General features: G+C 40.1%; 1 protein-coding gene across 4 annotated transcripts in view; it reads left to right on the plus strand.

Annotated features, from left to right (window-relative positions):
- Window positions 1-25,577, plus strand: part of LOC117417708 (serine-rich coiled-coil domain-containing protein 2-like) — a 70,051-nt gene that overhangs the window by 28,233 nt on the left and 16,241 nt on the right. For all 4 annotated transcript variants that reach the window (XM_058985178.1, XM_034029918.3, XM_058985180.1 and 1 more), the window contains 6 exons: window positions 10,848-10,947; window positions 12,847-12,961; window positions 13,483-13,657; window positions 16,839-16,937; window positions 20,422-20,508; window positions 21,564-21,662. In XM_058985178.1, coding sequence (XP_058841161.1) covers window positions 10,848-10,947; window positions 12,847-12,961; window positions 13,483-13,657; window positions 16,839-16,937; window positions 20,422-20,508; window positions 21,564-21,662 — 675 coding nt within the window. The remainder of the gene's footprint in view (window positions 1-10,847; window positions 10,948-12,846; window positions 12,962-13,482; window positions 13,658-16,838; window positions 16,938-20,421; window positions 20,509-21,563; window positions 21,663-25,577) is intronic.

The raw sequence follows: 25,577 nt of genomic DNA on the forward strand, positions 1-25,577 counted from the left end.
CAAGCACCATTTAACTGGTGGCTAATGTGCACACACACATCATCAAAATGTCATACAGTCAAGGAGCTGCATTCATAGCTGCTCTGTGACATCTGTAATGAACCCTCCCCTGTAGCTCAGTGATTTGAGTTGTACAATCACAGCAGGCACTGCTTCTAGGTTGTGTTATGCACGCTTCCAAGCTGCATACAGTTAGCTGCATCCATCGGTCATAGTGATGATTACATCACTGAACAAAACACAAGCAGGTACTGTATGACGCAAAGATAGCAGCGCTGGCCAATAGAAATCTTTATATAAATAGCTATTTAGATTTAAAAACAAAAATAATTAAAAAGCGCTTGATCAGAGTTCGCCAAAGGGACGATGCTTTCTGTCAGGATGACTCTAGCGGTTTAAAATAAAAAAAGCACGAAAAAACAGTTGACATAAGGAAATAGGCAGGGGGGTAGTTCCAACCCCCCTGGTGGGGTCAAAAATATAGTGGAGGTTTGGGAGCAGGTGGCACAGGTAAACTCGGAAGCACAACGCTGACTTTGAGAGAGGTGGGTTTAAATGTACCTGGTTTGATAAGTATTGATAGCTGACGCTAATTGAAGAGTGACACAGGTGTACCTCATTGGTCCAATGTCTGCTTGACTTTTGGTGATCGTTGTAAGGATTTTCCTGTCAATCATAAGATTATTTAGAGTTTCTGCCTGAATCTTCACATAACTTTACATTTACTGTGTTTAATTATATGCACAAGGAATCGATCCTAACCTTCCTAACCGATTGGTTTTGAATCTGAGAACCAAATGCACAGTCTTTGCATGCCAATGGGGTTCGGAGGAATCAATGCTTCTGAAGTTGTGTGCACTTGAATGTGATTGAACCCCACCTGATTCCAGCTCACATCTGAATGAATCTGATTTTAAATTGTGCACATAAACAAGATAATTATGACATTCCTGCAAACGGACGATGGGAAGAGACTAGTTTTATATTTTGTTCCCCCCCTTGATTGATATTGGCTTTAAAACCCAGAGAACCAAGCTATACTGAGATCGTGCTCCAACTGGGTTCAACGAGCGAGAATGTCTGAGACAAGTAGAATATTTTATCACAACACAGGAGGTACTGGTTAATGGGGCAGGCTCCGGGTATCTGAACAGCACAGCCAACACCCAGCACTTCATAGCAGGACGGCACGCTGTGCTGGGAGGCAGAGCAGGACGGCACGCTGTGCTGGGAGACAGAGCGGGACGGCACGCTGTGCTGGGAGACAGAGCGGGACTGCATGCTGTGCTGGGAGACAGAGCGGGACGGCACGCAGTGCTGGGAGACAGAGCGGGACGGCACGCAGTGCTGGGAGACAGAGCGGGACGGCACGCTGTGCTGGGAAGACAGAGCGGGACAGCACGCTGTGCTGGGAAGACAGAGCGGGACGGCACGCTGTGCTGGGAAGACAGAGCGGGACGGCACGCTGTGCTGGGAAGACAGAGCGGGACGGCACGCAGTGCTGGGAAGACAGAGCGGGACGGCACGCAGTGCTGGGAGACAGAGCGGGACGGCACGTAGTGCTGGGAAGACAGAGCGGGACGGCACGCAGTGCTGGGAGACAGAGCGGGACGGCACGCAGTGCTGGGAGACAGAGCGGGACGGCACGCTGTGCTGGGAGACAGAGCGGGACGGCACGCTGTGCTGGGAAGACACTGGGTAAAGCAGTTTTTATGTGAGCGTTGCATATCAAATGTCATTACTCTCCTCTGAATGTCACTGTTACACTCCCCTCGATGGAATTGCACAGCATTATAATGCCATCTGTTTCTCTCTATATATTGTAAATCAGCTTCAAGTGTGCTGTCATGGGTTAATAAAGTTTCCAAATGGTAAGAAAAGTCCAGTCTGTTGAAATTTATGGCACAGTATTATGATCCTGTGTGTACTGGTGAAACGTGCTGCACATGGTTTAATAATCAGGGGCAGCACTGTGTCCCAAGGCTCTCTGGAAACACACTCCCATTGGCATTCACTGCCTGGCCTCCTCGTCAGACAGGATTCTGCTGCCTGTCTGTGGTTCCTGAAAGCCAATTCAGCATTTATACCTTCCTTTTAATCCACGCTCTAACTCTGCTCTAATGCATCAAAGCCTTGAGATTTTCATCCTTGTGATTTGTTTTATTTACTTCCAATTTTAAAATCAATATAGAGTTTGCATGAACTAGCAAGGTAAAGCATGTGTTCGGTGACATTGGTGTTTTTTTTTTAACCAAGGACAATATTGTGATGGTACGTTTCCTGTTTTTAAAGCTGCAGAGTCCTGAAATCGTGTTAGAGTAGTAGACTAAAATATGGTTCCTTGGTTTAAAACTGCATTCTTCCACATATATCATTGAACCTGTTGTCATTGGCTTTCCAGCTGCAGACACACACGCACTCTTTCTCCCCCTCCTTAAATCTTTTTTGTCAATCTGTCACAGTGGCAATAACCACTGTGAATTAGAAGAAAAAAGCATTAAAAAACTTTCAGGTTTGTTTTGTATGACCTGGTATGTAGGGATGTAATTAGCCTATGCCCATTTTTGTTGAATATCTAAAAAGTAAAATATTGTCTGAATACGGGGTTCCTGAGTAACTTCCCTGGCAGCCAGGTTAATGTAGCTCCGGCGTCTTTCCTCGACCCAGCCTGGGCAACACAGGGTGGCAGGAGGAGCTTTATTCTGTTGAGGCAGCAGCTTGAACTCCAGCCTCATTATTTACTTGTCACCTTCAGCTAAGAGAGGAGCCTGAGTCAGCAGTAACATGAGAAATGGGTGGATGCACTACAAATAAGTCTTTACGCCAGTCTTAAATGAATGTCTTCATTTTATTTTAGCAAAGGAAGAAACAAACAGTTACCTCTTGATCGTGTTAAGCATGCTTCGCATGCATTAGGGATTGTGGTCAACCCTTAATTACTGAGTCGTTTGGTGTTCCAGACTGAAGGAAAGTCTGGCCCATAATGTAGTCAACAATCCAAAATGGTAATTTCAGAAGTTAATGTTTGCATATTGTATTTGTGCTGTATGCTAAGCTGCAGTACAGGTCATTTGCAGGGGGGTTGCATGGCACATTGAGTCTCATCTGCTTTGCACCTGCAGATGATCGGTCCCTCCTCTCCTGTTTAAAGAGATCACATGCATCGCGGAACGATTCCATCCCCTGTGTTAAACTACAGCTGGCAAAGAGAATGCTTTCTAAAGGAGGGTTTACTATCAAAACACTGCTTCATCGTTAGTATGGATTTATTTATTTAATTATTAGGGATATTGGGGATTTCACTGTTTTCCATAAGTTCCCATTTCAGATGACACTACAATAAATAAGGTTTAAAACTGCCCTCTTGTCTCTCCCTTTGCAGTTTATTTTGTTGTTACAATGATGAACAAATAAAATGATCTCTTGCTGTTGATTTCAGATGTCTCAAACAGGGAGACTTCTGGAATGAATCTGTACTGTAGCTACTTCAAACCAGAGCCCTGACACTTGTAACTGATGGCTAGTATGTTGCTGTAACATCTTGGGAACCGTGTGCCATAATTTGGTGAAAGTAAGCGTGAACATTTTTGCAAAAAGACAAAGATACTTATTCTAGATGAATGCCTTGCAGGAGTTAATTCCCCCATTAAAAGCGTGCATGTGCAGTATTTGTTTTTTTCAAAGAAGACAGGTTTGAATTTTGTCATTCACAAGGCGTTCTGAAGCCCCCCCCCCCCCCCCCCCCATGTTATTTTAACACGTACTAAATGCAAATTATTAATCTACCATAATGGATCAAAGCAGCGCAGCTTTAATTGCATTGCTTTATGAAACTGTTGAATATTATCAGGTCTGTCTCTCAAATTAACTTTACGCCCAGGGAGTTCATGTTTATGTAAATTCAAGATTACATTTTTTTTTTTTTAATAATAGAACTCCTTCCCCTACCTGCTGCCTGTCAGGTTATCACAGTCGGATGACACGCCGTGGATTATCTCCATTAATAAATTACTTCCTGATGTATTTTGACTTAATTATATCCTGGATGGTTGACTTTTCTTTGTTTCTCCGTGTACTGATGGCGTTGAATTGTGGTCTTGTCTGGTCTCGGAAGGTAAGCGCGTTGTGGGTGATTGGGGCTGGAGGTCTTTTAGGAACGGCAGGTGCTTCGGTGAGTGAAGAAGAGGTGTCGGCGGCTCAGCAGTGGTGCAAGGGTTGTGTTTGGAGGTGAAGGCGCACATAGGCCCATAAGAAGAAGACAGTCTCTCATTTATTGTGAAATCTCCAGGATCATACATAACTCTAGGCAGGTTAGATTTCTGGTACCTCTTTCTTTTCATGTTAGTGTTAATGGGTTAATGGTTAATTTTTTTATTTACGACTAGGGATGGTTCAGATGTCACAGAACACCCTGGAAAGTTTACAAGAAACACATTATGTGACTTTTGCTGTGTCCCACGTTGTCCGTATCGCAGTGCTATATTTATTAAACCTATTGAAGACTCTTTTTACATTTTTTAAATCACACATCAGATTATAACTCAACTGGGCAATCATCTCAATTTCTCAACATTTACTTGGGAGCGTTTGACAGGAGAAATAAAAAACCTCTTGTAAGATTGCAATGCTTCCAGATGACACTCCCCAATGCTGGTTTTCTGTTCCCACAATCAGAACACCAGCGTTGTTGCAGGAGGGAGCATGAACTGGATACACACTGCAATGTTTAGAAGAAAGCATCTCTTTCTCCTGGTGAACGTTCCTGAATAACAGTTTAAATCTCTGGTTTATTTACCTATGATGTGCGAGTAAAACACTGCAGGGGGGTTCTGTAAAACATTAAAATCTATTTTCTGTTATTTCTTTTTCCTTACCGGACATCGGGTAATCCAGGAGTAGTGCAGACAGTATTGAATATGAAGCAAGTAATTCTCTTTTCTGAAGAGTTCCAAGGATGGAAAATGTTAAATCTTCATCGATTTGTATGAACATTTTTCTTGGAAACGTCATCCCACAGGTGTTAAAATAGTATCTGAGTTCATGTAGGGCCTTATTAATTACACACCCACACACACACACACACAACACAGAGGCCCTGTCACAATGTAGAGCTCCAGACCTACACGTCTACATGCACACATAGGGAAAAACACGACATCATTGGGAAGAGCTGCCCCTGTTTGCATGAGCCATCCAGGATATTAATGGCATTGCGTGGTATGTGTGCGCTGTAGATTTTCTGCTTCAGTTATTGAGCTGATCTTTCCTGGTTTTGAAGGGGACTTAGTTTTAATGGTCTGAAATGTACACCCTCAGCCCCCCCAAATATTTTCATAAATGTGTGTATTAAAAAAGAAAGAAAAAAAAGGAATATTCATTATAATAATAACGTTCTGTGAACACGTACATATTTTTTGATTTATGAGGATAATCTGGTTCAAAGGTGTGCCAACAAACTTTCATTCAACTTAAATTCTCTTTAAAAAAGAGTAGTGTAAAAATAATAGTCAGCACTCACATATCCGACCCTATAAAGTTTTGACTTCAAGGACGGTTAAACGCGTGTGATGCATATCTGATTATTTCATTTTGGCCCGTTCCAACCCATGTCCGTTTTTCAGGGAACACAAAAAAGATACAATATCCAAAATACGTATCTGAAAGGACGGTGTTTTAAAATAAGTAGGCTTCCATTAAGATGTACTGTATTGGTTTTGTTGATACAGTACTATATTTTCAACAGAAGTATTTTAATTCAGAACGATATGATTGTGAAAATATCACTTGCCAAAAGAGACGACACATGGACTGTAATACATTACATACTTTTAAATCTGATATGTATTGTAGCAGTATGTAAAATTCCCCATTAACAACACAACGGCAAAATGAAATCAAAATGTTACCCATGCACAGAACTGCGTACAGCGTAAAAGGTAATGAAATTTACAAAAAATTAAAAAAAAAACGGTTTCCAGAATTAAAACAGTATCCAAAGTATTCAAAATTGCAGAATGTAGTGCTTGATAAGGCCTTAATGTCACAGTTCACTTGCAATGAAAATGCACAAAAACAAACAAAGAATAGATTTAATGTACATCACAGTATAAAAACTGTTTAATAATTAACTGTTACATTACCGTAGCTTGTCTCTTCGCTTTGTTTTAGCTGCATTTTCTTCAGGTGATACTAGAGGAAGCGGTGTGTGACTGCACAGATTGATTTGGCATGCAGAGACATTTGTTCTTAACTTTATAGATTTTATGATTTGAGTGTTTAAAGTATATTTGAACATTTAATGTCATGATTTCTTTTTCTGGCTTAACTATTACCTGTCATTTAAGTGGTTCTAGACAAGCAGCTAGAAAGTGTATAGCATTAGTTGTTTTAAGAAGTGCCTGATTTTTTTTCAAGCTGACGTGCTGTCTTGTTTCCAAGGAAACCAATACAGACCATGAAAAAGATTAACAAAGAGAAACAGGAGTGCTTCATTGTTTGCAGACCTCTATCAGTGGTGATTTGAAGGGGTTAATCTTTTCAGCTTCTGAAAGCAGAGCTCTTCTGTGGTAGCACCATAAGTACTTTATTTGCAGAAATTGATTTCTGGTCTGCATGCAATAAGGTAACTGGAATATTATTATTTATTTATTTCTTTTTCTGCAAGCTACACATTAAAGAAAGAAAAATAAAATAAAAAATGCACAATGAATGTTGTGCGCTCAGGTCAAACGGAAATGCGTTAGAGCATTCTCACAAAGAACCACTGAAAATGCTAAAACACCCCAATAGGGGTGCAACAATACACTAATCTCATGATACAACACCTGTCACGAAAAGCAGATTGCGATACAATATGTATTGCATGGTATTGCGATACATGCGATTGTGTGATGCATATTAAGATCAAGTGGTCATTTAATGGACCATTTTGTTAAGACAGTGTTTTGAGTTCTGTTGACCCATTATCGAATTACGATTATCACCACCTGTTAATATCTGTGCCAGTAGAATCCTAGCAGATGGTACTTTCTGGAATCAGGAAGTGCTCAAAAGGAGCCGACAAGTAGGATTCTACAGGCACGATTAATGCCAGGTGGATTATAAAGAGTGGAAAATAATGGTCTAAGCAGAAATATAAAACAAGTAAGAAATTGAATAGAAGAAAAAGGTAAGAGATAATACACATCCTTTTATCCTGCACTACCTGAAATAAGTTTTGTGTCTTTGTGACTTTTTTTATGATCTTTTTTTTAGTAGTCATTGATGCGTTTCAAAATAACTTTCTGTACTCAAGTTCACCTAAAAAAAAAAAGAAAAGAGCGATGAGTGTAGGTCTCATTACCGAGTTTTTACTCCAGCTTGGACTACATCTTTTCTCCTCCTCCCCCTGTTCTGCCACAACAGGTAAATATTAGGAAAATGTAGTTGGTATAAAGTATAATTTTCTCCAAAGTCTTTGTTATCATTGCAACATAAATGGCTTTGTTCCTGACCACAAGCTGATTGCAAATTAAGGCTCTTCTTGAAGTAAAGGTTGGCATCACAGTTTTGCATTCAGTGTGTTGGTTAAATGTGATTCCAGCAGAGCGAGTCTCTTCTGATTGGTGTATATTGGAGAAGATCAGCTAAAGGTGAAGTTGCGATGCTTAATCTGTGGCTCACATTTATTCCAAGCCAGCCATTTAGCAGGTTCCCACTTGGCAGTCTTGTACTGTTGCAGGCGTATGATCTACAAAAGTTTAGGCAATTCACTCCCAGGATCTTGTATCCCCCCCCACCCCCCCTTTTGTAAATACCATATAATAATCTATATGCATTTTATGTTATGTTACATTAAATTCCCACGAGCACCCTGAACATTAAAATAGACATTTTTCAACATCTGTGCGGTACGCTGGAGCGTGATTTGCTGCCTGTCTCTGTGGCGTGTGGAAGAGGAATGTGCTTTTACAGCAGGACTGGAAAATCGTTTGAAACGGTTTGAAAATAAAGCTTTTGAACAGAGGGCTGGAGGCTAAGAAAGTGGCTAACGGTGATAATCGTGCGGAAAATGAAACACTTATTGAAGTGAATTCTGTGTAATGAGACTGCTTGATTGAGGGATGAGGGAAATAACAGACTTTTGTTTTTTGTTGTTGTATGCAGTTTATTTTCCTCGCTACAAATCTGTCTGTTTTTATCATCATGTACCACTAACTGGTGTAATCTGTGTTTTTCATACCTGTAAAAATGTGTGCGTTAGTCCTGACATGCAGTTCCTCTTAAGAAATCTGGTGGGGGGGGGGCAGGGTCCATTGTAGGCCACAAGTTAAACCAGATTGGTGGGATCACCTTAGTCCCTCATGGATAGCTGCAAATTCACATTATAAAACGGTTTGGGAGATCAGAGCAATGTGATTGGCTGAACAAGATTCCAGGAAGTAGTTTGATTTATTTATTTTTTTTGTCTTTATTACACCGGTTATTTTATAATAGCAACACAACACTTGAAGGTCTGTGTTCTTGCGTTCTTGTGAAACTGCTTCACCTGACTTCACTTATTTCACAGCAATGTACGCCTTGGCGGGAGAGTAGGTGGGACTGTCAGAGTTGAAAGGTCACATTGTCACATGATTTGAATGGAAATGCCATCAAATAGGCAGGGCAATGTAAACCAGCAATTCAAATGACACCTGAAGCTATTCACTAAAGAAATCCAAACTGAGCCTTTTCAATACGTTGGCTTTTTTGTCCCTTTGCATACTAGCTCTAAGGAGTAGGCCATTCGTAAAAAAATAAATACTTTTTTTTTTTTTTTTTTAAATACAGCAACAAAACCCCCCCATAGAAATCAATTATTGTCTACTTTTTAAAATATTGATTTCTTACCGGGAAAGTTTTTAAAGATTACCCATTTCATTTTTCCAGTAAAAGGAAAACAAACAACAAATAATAAAGGTTTAGTAAGTGATTTACCCGCAGTCCTGCTGATCCGGGACTCAGAAATTAGTTGCCTGTCGATACTGTTTTATTGTTCAGTACAAATGTAAAAGCACAGGGGCTAGACAACAATGAGAAACTCACATAACACGTCAGTATTGCCCAGGGCAACCTATGGACTATGGATTTAGCACTAAAACGAAGCATCACACAGTTGCAAAAAGACCCAGAAAAAGCTACACATACTTCTTACTTCCTGCTACAATCAGCCAAGCCTGCCAGGCTGTATGTCCCTTTTTGTCTTCTTTTTAATTCAACACATTTGTCTTAGTCAGCCCCCCGCCCTCCTGTTTAAACATGCATCTCCTCTCGGTGGAATGGTGGATAGAGAATATTCTTTTAGAAGCAGCTCTTTTCTGCTTGTGGTTTGTGGGTTAATTAGTAGTGGTTCTATGCACAGCTGAGGTAGATCTGTATTTCCACGAGGTTTGCTCTGAAATAGTTGACCGATGTTGCCTGCCTGCCTGCCTCCTCCACCAGGAGATTACTCATCCTCTGCTGCTGCTCATACCTGAAATGTCAAATCCCAAATGCACCGTGCCGTACCTAACTCCACTCTTTGGGTGGCTGGGTGGTTTGTGCACTACATTTGGGCTGTGCATTAGCAATCTTACTGTCAATAAGCTGCAGGGATGGTCTCTTTTTACCTGCATTTATCTCCCCCAATAATCTACATTAAAGAAAGTGCGCTATAAAAAAAGGTGCATTTTATACAGCACAATGGAAATGTCTAGACAGATCAAACATTCAAGGCCATATTCTCAAAGCATTTATCACTGCGATACGTTTGCACCATTTTTTTTTATGCAGCAAATATCAGACTCAAACAACAAGTTATTAATTAGACACTTTTAAACATCAGCATATTGTTTTCTTTAAAAAATAAAACAACAAAAAAATGTTTTAGAAACTCTTAGGGGGAGTGAGGGAGGGGGGATGGAATTGAGTTCTATTTTTTGTATTCACTTGAGTCATTACTCCACTGCCCACCACAATACCAGCTGTGTGCTTCTGTCTCAGTAAAACTGTTTGGGATGTAGACAGTCAGTCTTTAATGCCCAAAAGAAACCCAGCCGCAGCTTGGTGAGTTATGTTGAAAGAAATACCACAGGTATATATTAGAGGTGGGAATTTTGATAATAAGATATTCGAGTATACCAAGAATGAAAGTTTCAAGTAGCTGAATACTCAGCCTCTAATTATTCATAACAGTGACAGGTCCTTAGAACGTGTAAGCAGCAACCACACGTAGGGACACATGGATAAATACATCAACAGTAACAGCGAAGAAACATCTAGAGCATCCAATGTATTCCAAGTAAAAAACAATTTCAACAATAAGCAAGAAATAAGAATACACAGCAGAGGGGTTTTAACTATAAAACGCAGAATTTCATAAAAAGGACCTTCAAAACTTTCAACTGAATTTTAACACCCGTTGACGACTCGTAGAAAACACACACCACTACTGCTTACCAGCAAAGGACAACAAAATATGTTTGCTCAATAACATCTATGTTGTAAAATATAACATAAAAATGAGATGTACTGTACCATACGATAATCATTTTAAAAAATGTTTGATTCCAGAATCAACAGCAGCGGCTTAACATTGTCCGGGTAGTTTGCAGTCAAAATCCAAATTTTAAACTTTTAACAAAAACAGTTTTCAGTGGAATACCGTATTTAAATAATGTGTCCCTTTTAATTGGTCAAGCCACAAGGGGGCGCATTTATTTGAGTACAACACAACGTTATGACATTAAGTCGGAACATCTCTCTGGTTTAACCTGAGTTTCTAACTCTCTGTAACCTGCATCATGGAGAAACAGTACACTAACCTCTCTTTGCTCTCCTGTGTCCGGTAGGATATTCTGAATGACCTGGATAACCTGGAGTCATGTGACCTGGACGATGATGACCTCATGCTGGACGTGGATCTCCCAGAAGATGGCTCTCTTAACAATGGTGAGCACCTGGTCAGACCACACCCATCAGACCAGCCAATCAGAGTGTCCGATCACCAGTAGCCACTGGAGTCTGGAGTCAGCTTTATCAAAGCAGGACTCGATAGAAGGCTTATAGTCAAAATGTTTGTTTTAGGATTTCTTCTGAGCTGTACTTCTGACAACACAGTGCATAGAATGTAACATCTCAATCCGGAAGTTAAGAAACACCACTCTAGTAGTTCCAGGGTGCAATCTTCTGTGATATAAATGAACAACAACTCTACACATTACTGTGTAAACACTTTTTTTTATTTCTATTCTGACTAGCTGCTGTAGTCTATAGCTTTATCCCCACATAGTGTATGAACACCGATCCAACCCTTTTTATACATTGGCCACAACATTCTCAGCTGGAAAATGGGATACATTTTCATCTCTAAATACTTAAGCCTGGACAGTGTTATGCCTGCTAATCTAAAGACCCTGTTGGAGTGCTGTAAGATAGAGTAGGTCCAGGTTATTCCATGCTCAATACACATGCAGCAGCGCTGGCAGGTAAAATCAATAGCTAGGTTATCCCTGAATGGCAACGCAACCCCACACACTGGAGCAGACCCAGGTTACCGCGCAGTGCACTCCCACATCATGCAGTCCTGCTGCTAGATAAAAAGGTTATCGCTCCTATGCACTTGTATGCTTAATGCCCAGGGAAGCCTTGTCCAGGTTTTACCCTGAAACAACACCACTAGCACATCGCCCACATGAGCCCACGCAAACCACACTGCCGCTCTGGAAGATGAACTGAATAATAGCTTTATACAAATGACAGAGGTGAAGTGGAAAGAAAAGCCTAGTGTTTTTTTGACTTAATAGAAAAGGCATGCCGGTTAGCTTCCTCCTCTTTTGGCCCCTGCCAGTGGAATGAAAGCCTGCTGTATTTATAGAACTGTGAAGTCGTACAGGGAGGGTGGTTCAGGAATATCATTAGGCAGGCCTCGCAATGTAGAGTTGGGCCCCATTCCCAGTGACAGGCATGCAGAGTGGGACGGAGGGCAGGAAGGAAGGCCTTTTGTTTTGAATCTGGGTTTCTCGTGACTTTGGAAGCAAAAACAACACACAGACTAGCATACAAAAATATCCAAATGGTCCGCAAACAGGCATCTGAACTCCAAGTTGGCTCCCGGTAAGTACATAGCAGTAAAGGAAAACAAAAAAAAATCACGAGTTTCCTCTGTCCAGCTGTTTGGTTCCAAAAGGCAGTGAAAAATAACAAAGAAAACATTTAAAGCAAGGTTTAGTTGAAGTTAAGTTTGATGTGCCAAGACCTGGGTCTGTGTCAAACAGTTCTCTTACAGAAAAAAAGTAAAGCGACCGTCTGGAGCGGTTTTTTTTAAAAGCTTTTTTTTTTATTATTATTTTTTTTAAACTGTTGTGGTAATGCAGTCTAGTTCTTAGAATAGGACACTGCCTACACCTCTGTCAGATCTAAGATAAGGATGTCATTTCTAACATTCAGTATAACAAACACCCTCATTGGGACTCTCTAACCCCAATTCCTTCCCTCACATTGGTGTACTGTAACCTCTCACAAGTCAACCCCCTAATGTTGTGCTATTATTATTATGATTATTTTTAATTCACTTTGTCTGCTGTACATCTACAGGATGGAAATACTCCCCACCCTTCACTTCCTGTGTGCAGCTCACTCAGGTTCTGCTAACATATTGTAAATAAAGTTAAAGTTGTAGCATCAGGACAAATTTGCTGCTTCACCTCAGTCAAAAGTGCATGTAAAGTCTGGGGAAAACTAAAAAGATCAAAGGCAAGACCTTCATTTTAAAGGATTTGAGATGCATTGTGGGAGCCCTTTGCCAGCAGCTAACACCATAGTTCTCTCTGTCTCTGGTCTCCTGTCCAGTTGACACTGAGAACATGTCCCATTTGGAGCGGGGGCGCCGGCATGGCCAGGGCTACTGGAGGAGACGCCCGCAGCAGCGCTGGACCGGGCAGGAACACTTCCAGCATGATAACAGGTGAGCCGTGCGGAAGAGACGAGACAAGATCCGAAACTGGCTTTAAGCTAAATTCACTGGTATTGAGGAATGATGGCTGTCTGTTGTTCAGTTCTGTTGACTCCACCTGCTCACGGCTCTTCTACTGTACATTATAAGGCAGGCAGAGGCTGAAAGCTGTGACCTTTTCTCCCTTTCTGGAATGATAAACTGGTATGCATAATACTGGAATAAAGAGAACCGATATTCCGCAGGTGCTGTGAATTTATCATAAGGTTAGCAACCTGAACTTTTTATGGTTGTCAACATTTGATGGTAGGGTTAGGTTGGCAATAATATATTGTACCAGTAATGTTTAACAGCTATGTTTTAAAAAAAAGAAAAAAAGAAAAAAAGAAAGCTGTAGAAGGCAACACTACAATATCCACATATCTAAAGATGTCTTCTAAGGAGTAAGACCACATTACGTTAAGTTTCAGTTCCTGCCACTTGTTAGCAGTTTGAAGTTTTTTTTACTGGTCTGACGTCACTCTGTCTTTCAGGGGACCTGTGTTCCTGGGCTCCCCAGCGGGGCAGTATGATGGGTACTGTGGCCCCAGTTTCAGCAGGACCTCCCAGGAGAACATCGTGGCTCTCGACGAACTGACCCTACGTCACATGACCCAGGACTGCACCTCCGTCAAGAACCAGCTGCTCAAACTCCAGCAGCTACTGCAGGTGAGCTCACCCCACCGCACACCCCATCCCCTCTCCCTTAGAGCACTTTACTCTGGAATACCAAGGGAAAAGAGCAGCAAAGGCACAGAGAAAGGGAGGTGCTAGATCATTTACAGTTTCCGCTTCTGAAATACTACTTCTTGACAAACCTTACATACAGCCCTCTGCAGGTCAGTGGATGCTACACTGCTACACTTTTAGCTAGATCATGAGAAGATTCAGAAGTGTAAATCACAGAACTGTAACCACTGAGCCATGATAACTGCTCCCTGCTAAATGAACAAAACAACATATAGGCTGAGTCAGATTATTTTAAAAAACCAAACCAAACAAACAAAAAAGCACCTCTGTTGATTGGCATGAGCCATTATTTTCCCTTAATTCATTTTGAGAGTATGTGCTCAGACTAACGTGTGGTATTTGTATAATGATGATAGGCGCTGTGATAAACGGGGTTGTGCAGAATAAATTAAAGCCAGGCTTCAAGTTGTGCTAGGGGAGTTTTTTTGTATGTTGTATTTTTTTATTTGATTTAGTGTATTGTGTCCTTAGAAACATTTCCAGCAGGTCCATTCTCTAGCCTCTCGTGATTTTCACCTCTGGAGGCCTCAGGTAAAAAGAGGTTGGTAAAATAATAATAATAATACAAATAAATAAAAATCCTCATGTCCTAAGCACCTGCAGGAGCTTAGGGAAGAAGCAGCATTCTGTAATGTGTCAGTGTCATGTAATCTCTACTCTATCATGACTGAACTCTGTGTGTGCCTCCAGCTCCAGGTTTTATGGTTTAAGCTGTGTGTGAGGTGCAGGGTGGTGGAGTTCATTGATAAAGCTGCCTTAATGTGCTCGTCTGAGCAGCTTCAGGGACTGACATTGGAGTCCAGAGGAGCTTAGTGAAACACAGGCATCGGGTTCCAGTTTCTTCAAAAGACATCAGAGATACTTCAGTATTGCTACAGTAACTTGCAGCATTAGCATAATTTACTATCCACTGTTGACTGAAATCGACATTTCCATTGAAAAAAAAAATGGTTCTTGCTGCTTGGATCGCTAAAAAAGGGGGTTCGTTATAAGAAGGGTTTGCAGTAAGGACAGAAAGCAGTGCTGTATATTGAAGTGAAAAGTTTGTCTTGCTGCTGCACTGCATTTATATGGAAGACAAATGAGTGGCTAATTAATAATTATGTTACTGTTGTAATTAACAGAAATAGCAATTACTACAGTTTGGTATTTCTTATTTCAGTAGACTAAAAACAAATAACATAGACAACAAATGTTTTATATGTTGTGAATAATGACACGATCTGCCCTATGTTCTTTTAGCAGTCTTTTTAAGTACATTTATGTGATAAAAAAATGTAAGATGCATTTACCAAACAAAAAAAAAAAAGGCTTTCAGTATACAGAAGTTCACGAATCCTTTATTATAAATACATTTGTTAAACATTGCTTTGAAATAATTATTTCCAATTAAATAAATGTCATGCTTTTTTTATCAAAAAGATAGCCCTCCTTTGACGTCTACTGGGCTAAGTAGCCTGCATGTGGGCATATAGTTATTTAATGATCCTGAAGGTACCAGCTGCCCACACACCAATCAGTTCTTATCTTGTTCTTGGGTGAAATATGTGAACTGATTGCAATGGCATTAAAATTGAATCAATTTTTGAATCATTATTTGTAAGAGCACTCAAGCCATGTTTCTGCATTCCTGCGTGGGTGTTCTGGTTATATCTAGCAAGTCTGTCTTTCTCACACTGACTCCCTGCTTCCTCTCTTTTTAAACATCGACTGTAATGCCTCCCTGTGATTTTAGCCTGTCTAACTCTGTTCGGTGTCTGGTTTTGCAGTGATGAAGTCTGACTGCTCACAAAACAAGCCCCGTTCCCCATGCCCCTTTTATTTGTCTGCTGTTTGAACCACTCACCACCCCAGAAAATGCAGGATATATATATATGTGGACAGAGTGGTTACCTTCAATTTGTTATGCTTTAAACTAACAGGCTATTCTCCCGTTTTTGTATCGGAAAATGTGTAAATTCTTGTTAATTTATACAATGATCGGGTGAGGAGTTTAAAAGGGCAGCAAGTACATCCTTTTTCTTCTGGTAATTTATTTTTTTTAAATGAAAACAAATTCTCCTTAAGACACTTGGCGCTCAAAAGGTTTTCCTTTATTTATTTATTTTAGCTGGGCATGTTATTTCACAGAATCAGTTCCTGTTCATCTTGCTGTGAGAAATCTGTGTTACTTATTTATTTTCTCCAGGAGTTTGAGAGTTGTACAAATAGACCTTTAATTCGATCTGAACTCTTCCAATTATAAAAGATGGATCAGGTTTGACTGCCATTTAGCAAATCCTCCCGCTTGTCACAGCTTGTGGGACTCTCATCTCCGATCAGGAAGGAAATAATAGAAAAGATCCTTCGGGTTCTGAACCTGTCCCTTCATAGCAACACTCCTGGCCATCTCCATTACGAAGACATTACTGGGCCTGAGGCTTGCTGGCATCACTTGCTCATTTGCTTGAAATTGCAGACAGCACCTTTCGTTCTGGTTGTTAGGAGCTGTAATGAAGACCTTTACCCTCGTTTATTCTGGGAAGTGTCTATTTCAGATACTTGGTGAGCTGTTCTGCATTGGAAATCGCGTAAGCCACTGGGATGCTGCACCATAACAGCCTTTTGCAACACAAGTGCCCTTTGAATAACACTCTTCTATAGGGCGACAGTAAATGTCAAGCACATTCACCTACATTTAATTTGCTTGGTATCAATGCTCTATCTAAAGAAAATATGGCACCAGAACTTGACTTGGTTTATAATTAGGCCTGTTAAGGAGAGTTGTTCATTACCGAAAGCCCTGTGGCATTGTTCCATTATTCCTAAAGCGGAGGGTGTGGATATTTAGCCATATATATATGTATGTATGACACTGTTACCACATCATTCTGTCCTCTGCGTTAAGTTAGCTATACAGTTGTATATAAAGTAGATAAGGATTATCCCGGGGCAGCAACTCCTAAACGACCTGTAAAGCAGCCTTTTGCTTTTTGTCCTGAAACTTTAGAACGGTATATGCTTGCGTCTCTTTCCTCCAGTGACCCTGTTTGAATGACGAAGCCGTTTGAAAGGGCGGCGGTGCTGATGGGTCCTCACGGTGTTTCTGTTGTTCTTCCAGGCGGGGGACGACAGCGGCGGCAGCACAGCTCTGCAGGACATGCTGCTGGCAGGACCTCGGAGCCCTGAGCCCCAGGAGGACTCCAGCACAGCTGTGCAGGTAAAACCATGAACACCTGGCAGAAAACCCCCTCAACATACCCTGCTTTACTGTCTTAGACTTTCCAACTCCAATTTGCTGTTTTGTGCAGTTTTCCCATGTTTTTTTTTCCCAGGCATTTACCATACTTTATCCTGGTTTGCCATGTTCATTAATATGCTTTACCATACCTCTGTGGTCTTTACAATGCTTACCTATGCTTTACCATGCTTTCACTGTGTTTTATTACACTTTTTGCAGGCATGCTAAGTGAGACTCCTAGTCTTGTCTAAATCCCCAGTATAGATCAATGGAGCTGGCTGGCTAAATCACCCTTACCCTGATCAAGTCTTAAGTTCCTTCCTAACCCCTGCAAAATCTGGAGCAAGACTTTAGAAGCCTCTTACAATATTTGGCCACCAGACCAGCCTATCTAACCAAAAAGAACCCCCCAACCACCCCAGGTTCTCTCTACACTTATCTGTGTGTGTGTGTGTGTGTGTGTGTGTGTGTGTGTGTGTGTGTGTGTGTGTGTGTGTTATTCATGCTGTCCTGCTGTGACAGTGTAGTTTTTAGAATTAATAAAATTTAAATGAACTCATAAAAAGTAAGAGAGTGGGGGCGCTCACGGTTACCTGAACTCTTAGTACTCTGTTTCCTTGGAAATGTAACCAGCCTCAGGAACAGAAAACCCATACCTGAGGACGAGCGCATGAGCAGGTTTTCACTTTCACTTGACATGACACATTTCTAATTGCTTTCAAGAGCAGGACAGGTAGAGCTGTCACTTAGCGGCTTAGAGGAATATCTGCTTTCAACGTTCATTTTCCTGTATCACTTCATGAATAGCCCCTTGTGGGATAACATTTTCCTATGCCTCAAAAAAAAACAAAAAAAACATAACATTGATGATGCAGTATAACCTCACCAAATGATCTTCAATGACAGAATAACAGTATACAGTGAATGGTAGCACAAGGGCAGCTCCAGGAGTTTATATTGTGATTGAGCAGTACTGCTTCCAGTAGCCTACAATATAATATCACTACCAGTACTATATCAGAAACCACTGTTACCATTACTGGTAATGCTGTGGTTTGTTAATGTTTCTGTAAGTTTTTTATCATTATTATTTTAGGGCTTTGCACTGGGATTTTAATTTCTATTTTATTGTTAAACTCAAGGAAACTAAGGCTTTTGGGAAGAAAAAAACACATCTAAATATAATAGCTCAAATGGTACAGAATATGGAATAAAATAAGACCATATTTCTGTAGCAGACCTTGAAGCGTCTGCATTTTCGGATAATGGACAATTTTAAATCCCAGTATTATAAAAAATATTCCCATCAGAACTAGAAGCGATCAAATAAAGGCCAACGATTTCAGGTCTATTATAAAGAAATGCAAACCCTGTGTTTTTCTTGTTCATTTTAAGGGTATCTCAAGAAAACACAGTGAAATTTCAACAGGGGTACACGTTAGGACTGGCAAGATAATAGGAAACAAGATGGCTTAGAATGGATGCCGTTTCTATAGTGCCCCTCCTCCATTATGTGCAGGATCTAAGCACAGTCAGTGGTGGTGCAAGGTCCCCAGGTTCTTCACCTGGTAAAGGCATGACCGCGTGGTGTGCAGGGTGAGCAGTACAGTCAGGGGAGGGCAGGTTTTAGTTCTTTGGGGATTTCACAGGGAGCATCTCATTTGCACTATTGCAGGTTAGTGATGCAAAATCTACAGCTCCCCTATGCACCCGGTGAACTCCTTTATGACTGGCCTTCGTCCTACAGATCAGTAAGTGCCAGGAGTAGGTGCAGACTTGCAAACTACAAAAATATATATATATTACAATATGAGAAGACAGCAGACCAACACCCCCCCCCCCCCCCGCCCCCGCCCCCCCAAAGATAAACAACAGAGCAACCACTGATAAATATTCGGCAGCATAACCGGTAGAATAGAAAATATTAATGGAAGCAGATTCACTTTTAAAGAAACGCCTCATCCCTCTGATTTGCACTCAGGCTGCATCTGCCTCGTTCACTGCTAAGATTAAAAAACAGCGAAACCTTCATTCAAAAAATGCCTTCATGTAGGCAGGCCTCCAGCCGGCTTGAACTCTTATCAGAATTCTGCCCAGCTCTCATCCCTACAGGCATTGTCTCTAATGTTTTCTGAAGCCGCTTCAAAGCTTCATGACCAACACTCCATAATATAAATAATATAAATGTATGCATTATTTATTTATTTATTTATTTATTTATTTATTTATTTATTGTGTGTTCAATCTGTTTTGCAGTTTTTGTTTTCCCCTAGCACATCTTGAACTAGTGCAATGTGCACTTAGGGCATTTTCACGTCTCTTTAGACAAGACATGCTCCCGGTGTATGGCGATTCAGTGAACGAGAGGGGGGTGTTTGCCAGCCAGTGTGGATATTAATGAAGCGTGTTCCTCTTTAGGTTTCTGGCCTGAACCCACCTTGGGTGGAGAGTGACCTAGTCAACGCTATTGGGATTGCAACCAATGTGTGTGTGCGATTGTGCGCGTGTGTCAGTGTGTGAGTCTGTGTGAAAATGCAGGTATGATGGAAAGCTTGTATAGCACCTTTAATGCAAGAACCTCTAGGCTCTTTGCAAATACAAAGGGAATGGAAAAGCCTATTCAAACATCAACTCTGTACAAGTGTGTGTATGGGGAATCCAAAGCAGGTCTTCCGCTCTTCTGTTTATACAAAAACGTATTTTAAAGTGTATTAAAGTAGCCTTTGCGGTATATTTTCAAACCCCTCATTAGCATAAGCACTCTGACCTGGATTATTTTGCTGCTGTTTTCACATTGACTCGGATGAAGTCCCATGTTTCCTGCCACAGCTATATTAGTTTGCTTCCTGTGTCAGAGTTAATTGGACACTGGTGTTACGTGGACGATGGGACCCTTCTCCCAGGAAGTGAAAGGGGATGAGAAATCCTTCTACTTCTGTTAAGCACAGGCTGCACAGGCTTCAAAGTTAAAATAAAGTCTTGATTTTTAGAACCTCTTTTATAGCCCCAGCGACAATAGAGTGCATCTCCTAGTGACTCACCACTGAACAGCACTTCTAAAACCATAGTTGGTCAAGTATGACCGGGCCTGACCCTACTGATGAGGACCCAGGGTGCTAAAAAGATCCTGACGAATTCTATCGACCCCTGCAGAGATTATCCAGAAATAGGGGGCTGTAGTCACGAAACTTGAAAGGCCATTTTAAAGAAAGTTTTGTTTATGAACTGTTCTTTTGAAAAATAAGAATAAACTTCTAACCCAACCAGTTTAATAAATTTAAAAAAAACTTTAAAAAAACCAAAACAAAAAAAAACTGTCCTTCATAAGACCATACAGTTTGGTGAATGCGGCCCGTAGCATCACACTTGGACTGATTGCTAGAGCATAAGAGCCACTCGTCTAGTAATGAGGAAACAGCTTGGCCTTTTTTCAGATTTTTTTTTTTTTCCACGACTGTTTCAGATTGAAGAGCTTTTGAATGAAATCCGCCAACTGAAAGATGAACTGAAGAGCAAGGATGACACGATTAAACAACTTCAGCAGCAAATGGTGAGTCAGGAGGCCATTGGAGAATGCATTGAGAGAGTGTGCCTTTCACAGGACCCTGAAGCTTATGCATGTTGCTTACTGTACCTTTGCCCTGTACACTGTAGCCTGTGGTTGTTAATATATACCAGTGAAATATCCAACAATCCCCCACAGTGTGTCAGGTCCGTCGTAGATGCATCCCTAGGTAGAGAATCATTTCTGTTTTCATTAGCACAGCTTGATGCCCAGTCAAGTAGACCCAGCCTTGAAGAAGCTGGAACCTTTTTGCAATTCATATACAGTATCATGAATAACTGCCGTAAATGCTCAGCATGTTGGAGCCCCTCAGTGGTATGGCTATGTATAAACTACCATACATACTAAGGATAGAGCTTACAATATATACAAGCTGCATCTACCTGTTGCTAGTTAGTTTACCAACATTTTGAAAATACCTTAAGGGTATAAGTTGGTAATAAATAACAATGATAAAACAATCAATTTTTTATATTTTTTTACTAGCAGGAGTTCATAACTTAAGGGAAGTGGATCTCCATCTAACTCCATTGAGATGTTTGTCAAGTCAGAAGTTAAAAGCATTTATATATTTCCTTCTAGGTCACATGAATGCCCTAATTGAGCTGAAAGGACAAGCAGTTCTATACCTAGCAGACACTCCATTCCCGTTATCAGTTGTAGGGGCTGGAAGGATGCCAGTTCCCACTGTGCTGCTGTCTGCTCATCTGAAAGGCCTACCTTAACTCACAGTATATTTCTGTATTCCGACTGAAGTTTTAGTCCTGCTGAACTTAGTAAAATTAAACATGCTGTAAATCAGGGTGCTTTGAATTAAATAAATACTAAGGGGCCCACTTCGGAAAGAAAGTGTAATGAAAGGCATATCTTCTTAGAGGAATTAAACTCTTTGTAATTGCTATGAAACCAGCAAGAAATTCGTTATTTGCAAACAGAAGCACTTCAATTAAAGTGACAATTAAAAAAAAAAAAAATTTGCATATCTCTTACACATGCGGGAAAAGCTAAAAAAAATGTTTTTCTTCTCAATTTACCTCCAGAGCACTAGGTGTCACTGTCACAAAAGGAACCCAGAGTCTAAAGAGATGCGACAAAGACACAACGACAAGGCCACCCAAACCGCTTGGAGAGGGAATCCTGTGAGTAATCTCTGTTGTTGTAAGCTGTCTAACTGACAGCGTGTCTAGATCCACTCAGTATCTGATTCCTCCTCATGCTGTGCTGCCTGATCAAGGCATAGGCGTGTAGGACGAGGGTTTCAAGCTGTCCAAGCCCATTAGCCTTTGCCTACCCCTGACTTCTTGTTCGGATTCATAGACAATATTTGTATGTTTATGTTTTTCATACATATATTTGAAACTTTAGGCGTTTAGATGCTCCATTGAAATTAAGTGGAATCTGATGTTCTGAGAATGGCTTGATTTCAGGTCTTTTTTCACTACAAATAAAGAAAGAAGGTTTACAAATAAGTCTATGTATTTATTTAACCAGGAGATTTACCCATTGGACCATGGCATCATTTACAAGGGGGTCCTGGAAATGCAACTTCAGTTGTATTAACTGTTGTCTTAGTGCACTGATGCTATCAATCCCCAAGTTAATTATTTACAAATCACTTATAAATCTAGTATCCATTCTGTATAACGTTCTCTGTAATGTATTATTGTTAAGTTTTTGCTAATCTGTTTAGCATCTGTAACATTTTTAGAAATAAAACATTTAGAAAGAACACTTTTGGGGTTTGAGACCACCGGATTCTAGTAATGTCACTACAAGAATCCATGGAACAATAGAGACGGTTGCCTGTCAGAGTCCTGTGGCATTTAGAACACTTTTGCAGAGTAGAATTATCCCAAAACTGTAGGCTCTATACCAGTGCTTTCTAAGTTGTGGATTTTACAAATCCAAATACCACACCACTGATAGAAATCCAGGTACGGTATAATTAAAAAAGATCTTTAAGGATCAGGTAGACAGGGCCCAGCACAGCAAAACAAAATGAAGGCAATACATAATAACTAGCAAGCAGTGACTAATTGTTTTTTTTTTATTTTTGACTTGATAAACCGGTCCGTATTAGGTAGTAGTGTGCTTGTCTTTTGAGATTTACTATAAGCAATGCATTTCCGAGGTGTACTCCTTGTAATAAAAGCATTTGTTTTATGAGAGAATAAGGGATCAAATTATATCAGAAGAAATGCTGGTGTAGTAGAATGTCAACAGCCAGCGCTAGTCATAAGTTATGCATTTTTATTTTTTTATTTTTTCAATTTATGTTAAGCCAAGGAATAAAGAAGCAGAATGAATTGGTTCAGCTCCGGAGACCAGATTTACAGCCTCATTTGTTAGTTTACCTGATCAGGCCAATGGAATTATTTATGAGCGGCGAATGCTGTTTGGGAGCTGTTTATGCCTTTCGTTAGTCAGAAAGCAGTAGATAAGCTTCTGTGCAGTTGTAATAATGTGCAGTAGCCACTGGCAGAGTGCTGATACTACATTATTCTAATTGAATTTCTCTTAGTTCAGCAGGACCTTCCACAGCTTGGAGAGAGATAAGTTGGGTGAATTGAAATTAAGCACTTTATTTTTTTTCTTCTTCTTTTTATTTCGAAACAGGTAGACAAAATGCAAAAAAAACCTGATAGTTTTGACGTTTTGCTTCGGAGCTGCCAACAAAATCACTTTATAAAGGTTAAAGAAACAATAATATACACTTTCAACAGAAGATTAGAAAAATAGAAATAGAGGAAACACAGAGGCATGTACAGATAACAAAACTGCTCATTTGTTTTGAATTCTGCATTTGGATTGCTGTACCTTTTGAAGTCTTGCAAGCATGAAATGAGTACTGGGCGTACGCACTTGCCCAGGTCTTTTTTATACTTCTTCTTGTTCTTTGTTACTGGTTTTGTGGAGGTAATATAACACTGTACTTATTATTTCGTCATTCCCAAATGTGTACTCAAAGAGAATGTTATAACCATCATTTTGTTTTTTAAATTGCTGTCTGAGAGGTTAAAAGTTCGTCTTTTCTAGGGTTGTTCTCTCTCAGAAAAGGTTCCTGGAAAAGAAACTAGCTGAATAACAGCCAGCTGTTTCAGCCTACAATCAAAACAATACTAAAATTAAAATAAGAAGTGGTCCATCTAGATGCATGCAAACAAGCTGCTGTATTATATGAGATGACTTAATTCGGTCCAGGGATAGCAATACGACTCCTATTGCATAGCAATTTTTCCAGGTTTTACTATGAACTTGATTATCCTCAGTGTGTAGGTAACAAGCTCAGGTGTGTCTTGTTAAACTCCCTAGTAAAACCAGAAATTGATCAAACTGCTAAGCAATGAGAGTCTTATTTCCATCCCTGCAGTCAAGCTGATGACAAACTGCAAAGCTTTGAATCATATTTGGCCCCTGGAAGTTGCACTTGCTGACAGAATTTTAATAATCCTCTTTTTGTAAATGTTTTTATTTTCAAAGACATCATTGTATGAAATGGGTTTAAACATTAATAGGGACAGCTTATTGTTGCTTGCTTGCCAAGTTCTGAAGAGCTCCTGTCCCCCTGCTGGAATGAGTAATCAGGGTTACTCTGTATGCAGTATACTGTCCTGGGCTTTCTTTTGAGAATGCTTGATTTTAAAGATACACTTGTCCCCAAGCTTGGCTTCAAAGCAAAGACAATGATACAGGATGACTTGCATGCTTGCCAGATTCCACTGACACCCTCTCCCTGTGCTGGTGTGTGGAAGGGAAGATACAGTCCTTACAATATCTGCTTGATTATTAAGAGGCCTTATCTCTCTGCAGCTGTTTGAAACACACTTTGACTTTCTGAACATTCTCACTATTGACTTGCCGGTGCCTCCTGTGTCCTACTCTTTGTATTGTTACCAATGTCTTTTTAAATAGAGCTGCACAGGTTTATCCACACAGGTCCTGGGTCCTTAATCAAGTGGGTGGTCAATTCTTTCAAGTCTTACTGTGTAATAAAAGCCTCGGCTGTTGCTGTTGTTGAAGTGCAAAAAGGGACTGTTATTTACACCCTGCTGTTTCATGAGATACAGGAAACAATCTGGGTAATATATAAAAAATGACACATACTTTGGTCACCCTGTTTTGAGCATGCCCAAAGGTTTTAATGAATGCTGACCCAAACAGACATACATGCAGAAATGCACGTTTCTTCTTTTTTTTTTTTTTTTTCCTTTAAAAAGTGTTAAAATCAGAGCAGGCAAACTGGGACAAAATAGGTGTTTTTGCAATATTTATTGAAATTAAATTAACATGAAATACAAAACACAATTTATGTACAGCAGTATTACAAAAATATATAATTAAAATATAAACCATATGAAGTTTTGCACTGTGGGCAAGTTGCCCATGTAATATATTTACTATGGAAATTTGCCTGCAGTTTGCCCATATGGGAAAATACAGGCCTTGATCCATAATGTATTTTTATGATGGCTGAAATAAGTCAAACAAATTGCACAGTACGGAAACAAATTCTCCTCTTTTTCTGGTTTGGCAATTTCAGTTCACTCCGGGGTGTTCCTCTTTAGTATCGCAGTGGTGATATTTTTTTAAATGAAAGAATATTTGGAACCAGGCAATTTCCATAAGCATCCCTGCTTTAAAACACAGTAAAATAAATGCAGTAGTCATCTTATTCAGCCCTCTTACTGCGTCAGGAAAATACATACTCCTCTGCCATACAAAAGTGAGTAATTACTACTCATTACCATTTGAATCACATCAGCGGTAATGGTGCCAGAGTGTTTAATGTTCTTTATTGTAGCCTTTTTTTTTATTTTATTTTTTATTTCACTGCATAATTAAGGATGCGGATACTTTCCATTATCTGTATTTGAAAATTTAAGAAACTAATGTCAATGCAGTGCATGTCAGAATTATTTTTCAGAGAACGGCTTTGTACTGGATTGATAAGACTGCAAAACCTGCACTTGGAAGAATTTGCATTGAAAGCAAAAATGAAATGAGTTCCAAGCTCTTAACACTCAAATAATAAAGATCTTCCGCTGTCAGCACTG

The sequence above is a fragment of the Acipenser ruthenus genome, chromosome 13, assembly GCF_902713425.1.
Source record: "Acipenser ruthenus chromosome 13, fAciRut3.2 maternal haplotype, whole genome shotgun sequence".
Classification (NCBI taxonomy): Eukaryota; Metazoa; Chordata; class Actinopteri; order Acipenseriformes; family Acipenseridae; genus Acipenser; species Acipenser ruthenus.